General features: G+C 55.1%; 1 protein-coding gene across 1 annotated transcript; it reads right to left on the bottom strand.

Moving 5' to 3' along the window:
• Window positions 1–2,405: 2,405 nt before the first annotated feature.
• Window positions 2,406–5,645, bottom strand: TRH (thyrotropin releasing hormone). Its single transcript, XM_055259170.2, has 3 exons — window positions 5,525–5,645; window positions 4,312–4,530; window positions 2,406–3,641 (listed from the first exon to the last, which is right to left on the bottom strand). Exons 2-3 carry the CDS (start codon window positions 4,520–4,522, stop codon window positions 3,124–3,126), a joined length of 729 nt encoding a protein of 242 aa, XP_055115145.1. The 5' UTR covers window positions 4,523–4,530; window positions 5,525–5,645; the 3' UTR covers window positions 2,406–3,123.
• Window positions 5,646–6,770: the final 1,125 nt, after the last annotated feature.

The following is a 6,770-nucleotide window of genomic DNA, read 5'->3' as shown; positions in this document are numbered from 1 at the left end:
TAACACACACATGTTTATTTCTTGCACATGAGAAGTCTGAAGTGGTGAGTAGTGCCTAACTTCCATCTAGTGAAGCCAGGGCTCAGAATCCATCTATCATGTGCTCTGCCATCTCTACATGTGGGTTTTCATCCACCATGACAGTAAGAAAAAGATGAATGAGGCACACCAGCTCTAATTGCCTAAACTGGAAAGTGACATTTACTGCTCACAGCCCATTGGCCAGGACTAGTCACATGACTCCACCCCAACTGCAAGGGAGGCTGGGAAATGTAGAAGTGTACAGAGAGCATCACAGGCACAGCATCCTGGGCAGAGCAGAGGCTGTGTGTGTGTTGGGGGGAAGGGTGAGGAGGAGGAGAGAGGCGTTTGGAGAGCAGCAAGCAGACCATTTTGCCCTAATGCCTGGCCTGGACTTGTAATAAAGCCCCGTCAACTTTTTGTTTTGTTTTTGTTCGCTTTTGTGATTGGAGAATGAAGCAAGGGAGGAACAATTGGTTTCCAAATTTCAATTTTAAGTCTCTTCTATCGTGGAGCACTAGAACTAAAAATGCCATTTATCAAGAATCACCTCAGTGCCTGGCACCGTCCCAGGAGCTGTACACATACATTTCATCTCAGTTAATCTTAAAACAATCCTGAGGGGGATGGGGCTGCCAAGATTATTGTGCCCATATTACAGATGAGAAGACTGAGACTCAAACTGGCTAAAGCATTTGTCCAGGCTGTGGCAAAAGCCCAACCCTTTTTATTATGGTGCACGGGTATGATCACTCATAGGGGCAAAGGGGAAAACATTAAAGAGCTGGAGGGAGCGGGCTTCTTACTCATCAAATGGTCTCATTTCTGTGGAAGAGTCCACACCTCACAAATCAATGAAGTTTGACAGCAGGAGAGGGTGGGATGTGTCCCTGGGCTTAACTTCTCCACACTCAGCTGCAACTCAACTTTCCTCAACTGCAAATGGACATGGAAGCCTGGCCTCCTGGGCAGTCACAAGGAGCCAATGAGAAAGTGTGTGTGAATGCTGAGCACCCAGAGAGCACTCCATGAGCGGCCTCTGTTCTCTTTAGAGGGCCTGCCTTCAGAGGCGGTCTATGGACAGAGGGAATCTTGCTAGGGCCCACTTCCCTGACGGGGACAGTGAGGTGGTTAAGGGCTTCCAGAAGGCAGCTGAGGGGTGTGGAGAGTCAAGCCCAGGGGGAAAGCCAGATCTCCATGCTTGACCCTGGGGCAGGACCCTTGTCTCTGTGTTGGTTCCCTCATCTGAAAAGGAGGAGGTGTTGGTTTCTCATCCATCAAATGCTCAATACCTCAGAGGGCTTTTAAGAGCATTATGGGAAAAATGTGAATGCATCTTGTCAACCCTAGATTTTCCAGTCTCGCCATTCCCCAACCCACCTGAACCATGAGCTCCAAAGGAAGAGGAGCTGGGTCTTGGACACCCTTCTTGCTCCTGCCTCCCTCTGCCCCAGAAGGTGACCAAAAGCTGTTTGTAGCAAAGTTGAAAAGTCCATCCATCCACCAAACAGAGGATCATCTAACTAACTCGAAGTCTAAGACTAAGGAGATGTGGGGGTTTAGTTTCAGTCAGAGGTTGCGAACTGGCCATGAGTGGGCCAAATTCAACGCAGACAAGTTACTTAACTTTGCTGTACCCTGGCTTCCTCATTAGTAAAATGGGCATATTAATATCTGGAAGGACTGTCAAGGATTAGAATAATTAATATACGGAAAGTGCTGAGGACCGTGTCTGACACATAAAGTGTTGTGTATTTGTTTTATTAATATTATTATTAGAATCACACGACATTTCTTAAAGTTTTCGAATTCAAGTGTCTTCACATGATTTCTTCAGTTAACTCTAGTTCACACCACTCTCTCCTGTCCTGCACCGAGCCCCAGAAGACCCCTGGTTTCTGTCTCCTGACTGCAGCCTGGTCCTCCGCCCTCTTTGTTCCTGTTCGTTAACAGGCTGTTTGGTGACACAGACTGTCAACAGAACCATGAAGATTACAGACCTGAGCCAGACTAGTCCTCCCCTCAAACCTCCCCTCTCACCACCACCCCCGCCTCCCAAATCAGGCAAACTCAAGGCAAATCCCTGAGCTGGCCTCTCAGACCCATGGCTCCACCTCAGCCAGCTGTGTGTCTTTGGGCAAGCCCTTCCTTCTCTCCAGGCCTTAGTCTCCCCAGGAGTCAAATGGGCTCCAGAACCCCATCCACCTCCCAAGTGTGTTCTGAAATGGGGACAGTAGAGAGGACTTGTCATCCCCCCAGGGTCCCTGATTCCCTCTGCAGCAGAGCTGAGAACTCTAGTCCCATCCCCTTTTAAATATCCCTCTCAATGCGAAAGAAGAATCCCATGCCAGCTGCGACAGAACAGCAACCACAGAGCTCCATGATTATCTGGATGCAGTTTTATTATCGTTAGGATGACGGTCATCGACAAGGGAAAGGGGCTTAGAGGGTTATATACAAACCACAATTCCTAGGCGATGTTTCAATATTCCCACACACATTTATCCCACAGCCACACACAGCACAACACCACAGGGTATTCCCCTACATATGCTTCTCCAAGCAGTAACACACCTGTGGGTCAGGGCTCTGCCCACCCACAAAGGGATGCCTAGAAAGGAGAAGATCCTGGGTGCTGGGGGTGAAGTTAACACATGGAGAATCCTGCCAGGTTGGGGAGGGGATGGAAGCTGGATTTGCATACAATGCTTCAGTCCCACCCCACCCTCACTGGCTGCCCTCCCAGGGGCTCCCTGTCCCACTTGGGGAGCCTTTGCAAGACACAGAAGGACCATCTTAGCCAGGGCTAAGGAAGGAGCAGGCCTGTGGGGGTGGGGGTGAGAGGGACTCTGGGATCTGCCCCCTTGCCTATGGTGCTAAGTGGGGGAAAGTGGGGTTTGAACTTCTAGGCTGATTTTCTCACATGCCTAAAGGAAGAGGGCAAGGCCAGGGGCTGGGATGTGTGTGAATATGGGGCTGGGAGGGAGGGGCTCAGGCTTATGGTCAGGGATCTAATGAGAGAATGCAGAGGTCATGAATGGTGGGGCACACAGGGCTCAAGACATCCTTAGACCACTAACTCGACTTCAGGGAAAACTGGGTTCACTCCTCCAGGGGCTCCCTGACCCAGGCTGCCCGCCGACCAGGGTGCTGCCGCTTTTCCTCAGCTCCCTGGCTCCTGCTCAGGTCATCCAGGAGCCCCAGCAGGAGGCCCGCTTGACCACAGGCTCCCTGGGGCCCACAGGGGCCTCCCAGGGCCCTCTTGCCCGGATGCTGGCGTTTCTCAGGCATCAGGTCTTCCTCTCTCTCTTCCTCCTCCTCCTCTTCTTCCCAGCTCCTTTGAGCCTTGGGATCCGCCAGCCTTCTGCCTGGGTGCTGCCGCTTCGGGACAGCATACCCAAGCCAGGGGGAGCGCCGGCCAGGATGCTGCCGCTTGTGCTGGGTTACATCGACTGACCATGAAGCCTCATCTTCTCGTCGGCCAGGGTGCTGCCGTTTGTGGGGTCCCACAGCCCCCGCTTCTTCCTCTTCCTCTTCTTCAACTCCCTCTTCCTCCTCCTCCTCTCTTTTGCCTGGATGCTGACGTTTGGAGAGCCAGTCAGATTGAAGGATCTGGGACGCTGGGGAAGGAAAGAGATCAGTGAGGGGCCCCGACCCATGTAATAGGCAGACGCCTGAGTGCCCACTCCAGCTTTTCTCCCAGGCAGGGTATATTTCCTGCAGCTCCCACTCAGAGGCATGGTCTTGTACCTGCCCCTCAGGCCTCACAGATACACACATTCACACAATAGTCAAAGGCATTGCCTCTGGGTTCCAATCCCAGCTCTGGCACTCCCTAGTTGTCTGACCATAAGCGACTCAATTGATCTCTGGGAGCCTCAGTTTTCTTCTGTGTAAAATCGTAATAACAGTACCTAACTAAGAGGTTGTTAGGAAGATTAAACAGTGTGATAAGGTGTTTGAAGTGCTTAGAATAGTGTCTGGCACAGAAATGCCTAGACAGTAGTAACTCAAACTGTCACACACGAAGAAACTCTCTCCCTAGCACACAGAAGCTTCCCCACCCAGGGCCTGCTCTCTGTGAAATATTCCCAGCATTGAGACAGGGGAGGAATCTGACCCCGAGGAATGGTCAACTCCAGATCCCGCCTAGGCGCGGCCAGGGGGGGTTTCTGAGCTTCCGAAAGGCAGGAGGCTAGATGACCAAGCCTCCCCTCCCCTCTGCCTCCAGGCTTCCGTTGCTCTCCCGATAGCGTAGCCCCACAGCCCCCAACATCCCCATCCACTCACCGGAGTGCTCACCCTGGTCACCTTGCAGCCGCTGGATGTTTTCCCGGAGGAAGAGGAGGCGCTCCACCTGGCGCAGGAAGTCATCCAGGCCCGGACGCTCCGCGGCCGTCACTGCCTCCTGCTGGGCCGCCTCTGGCTGAGCACGGCCGCCCGGGACACCGGTCAGGTTCAGGGTCAAAGCCAGGGCGAGCAGCAACCAAGGGCCGGGCATCGCGGCGTCTGGGTTAGGGGACAGAGGGAGCCTGAGCGCACCGAATCGCAGCACATCCCGCTCCATCTCCCCCCCCGACGCCCGCCAGAAATAAACTACGCACAGTTCAACCGCCCTCCCAGAAGCAGGACCACTGCCCCTTGTGCAGGGGCGGGAGCAGGGGCGGGTTCGTCCCGGCTCTGCGTCCACACCTGTCACCTCTAGGAGTCCTCGCCCCCACGGGTGCCTGTAGTGCCTGCGCCCAGTTCTGCTTGCACTAGGCAGGAGGCCGTAGGAACCCCATCGCCAGCGCCACCGCCACCCTTTAATGTGACGCGGAGCTGGGGGAACCAAAGCTGGGACTGCCTCGCCGGGAGTGCAACCATTGAGATTGCAGCGCCAGGCACAGTCGCGACGCTAACGGTTGCGTCCCCGCCAAGACTACCCCAAAGGTCCCCATCGCCACGTTCTAATTCCAAGCTCCATGGCCGACGGCCTCATTCCAACGCGAAGATCCCATTTCTATCGCTGAGATTCAGGTTCTAAAGCTCAAAGTCTATTTGTAAAGCTAAGATTCTATTTCTAATGCTAAGCTTTCATGACTAAGCCAGGAATCTGATTCTAACGCTAAAATCCTAATTTCAACGCTAGAAATTCTATTTCTAGCGTTGAGATTGGGATTCGAACTCCCAGGTTCTCACGCCGACGCCCTGAATACCCAGCTCTGTCCCGCGGCACCCGGGCACGGGGTGCCACGGAGCTCCCACCCTGCGCTGCGGACTCTCGCTGAGTGCCCAGCAGCGAGAGCCTCCGATGTGCCCGCGCCGTGCCTCCCGTCGGGTCCCCGGCCCGCGCTCGGGGAGGACCCGGGGGTGCGAGCGCAGCGCCCGCATGTGCATGGGCCGGCATGTGCATTCCCTCCAGGAAGCTCTCAGAGAACCGAAGGTGAGGGCGGACCGAGAGGGCTCCCTTTCCAGTGCTCCCGGACGCCGTCTGCGGAAGGAGAGGGGTTGGGGCGGTTACCTGCCGGGAGTGGGTTCCACAGGATGGGTCCGGGATCCACGGACTCGGGATCCGCAGTCGGCAGGTCAGGAGTCAGCAGCGCTGAGGACCCCGGGCGCCTGCCGAGCCCTCTTCAGATGGGCCGCCGCTTATATCTGCGCCAGGCGGAGGCTCGAGTGAGGTCAGCGGGGAGGGGTCGCGGCCGCCGGGAAGGGGCGCTGACGGCAGCCGGCCCCGCGGGACCCCGCCCTCCCGCTCCTCCGGAAATCTGGGGCGGGGACGGTGGGGACCGGAGCTGGGGCGCGGAGGCACTAGCCGCAGGATGGGGCGCAGGCGCGGGGTCGTTTCTGCACCATCTCTGGAGATCTGTTGACGAGAACACGCGTGTAAGGGGCAAAGGGAGGGACAGAGAGATTGAGAGAAGCACACGATTCAACACAGGCGCACGAGAGAGCGAGAGGGCGAGACAAAGACCGAGATCCACACGGAGACGACGGAGAAACACAGGGCAGACACACACCAAAGGGGAACGGCCGCGGAACCAGTGTAGAATGCACACGGGCGAGAGTAGGGCGAGAGAGAGAGAGAGAGAGAGAAAGAGAGAGAGAGAGGGAGGGAATGGGGGGCAAGTGGGAGCGGAGCTCTACTTTTTTTTTTTTTTTTTTTTTTTTAAGAGATGGGATCTCGCTTTGTCCCCCAGACTGGAGTGCGGTGGCGCGATCACGGCTCACTGCAGCCTTGAACTCCTGGGCTCAAGTCATCCTCCTGCCTCAGCCTCCTGCGCCTCTGGGATTATAGGCGTGAGCCACCTGGCAGGCTCCAGGGTGCTAATCTTAACTGTGTCATTCCTGGCTAGTGCCTCCATTTCTCTGGGCCTCAGTTTTCTCCTCCGTGCAATAGGAGCAGAGAGGAAAGCTTTCAGAATTCCGAAACTGGCGGCCTGTAGGCTACAACCAGTTCATGGACACTTTTGATTGACTTCCACAGTGTTTTCAAAAAAATCTGAATAACCAACATTTTAAAACCAAGATAACTTAGAAAATTTTGGATTTATGGCTTCTCTTGAAAAAGAATGGGCCCACATTTCCTCCTGCCAACAGCCAGCTGGAGCTGAGCCTGGCTGCCCTCGGCCACCACAGTCCCCACCACTCCCTAATGTCTCCCCATGTGTTGCCCCTGTCACTGAGGAGGAACATTTGAGTCTGCAGCCCCTGCACAGGAAATCTATTGGAGTTCACCCAACTCTAGCAAAGGAGGGGAGGGGAAG

The sequence above is a fragment of the Symphalangus syndactylus genome, chromosome 21 (assembly GCF_028878055.3).
Source record: "Symphalangus syndactylus isolate Jambi chromosome 21, NHGRI_mSymSyn1-v2.1_pri, whole genome shotgun sequence".
Taxonomy (NCBI): Eukaryota; Metazoa; Chordata; class Mammalia; order Primates; family Hylobatidae; genus Symphalangus; species Symphalangus syndactylus.
Note: the sequence above shows the minus strand (reverse complement) of the source record. Positions and strands in the feature narration are given on the sequence as shown.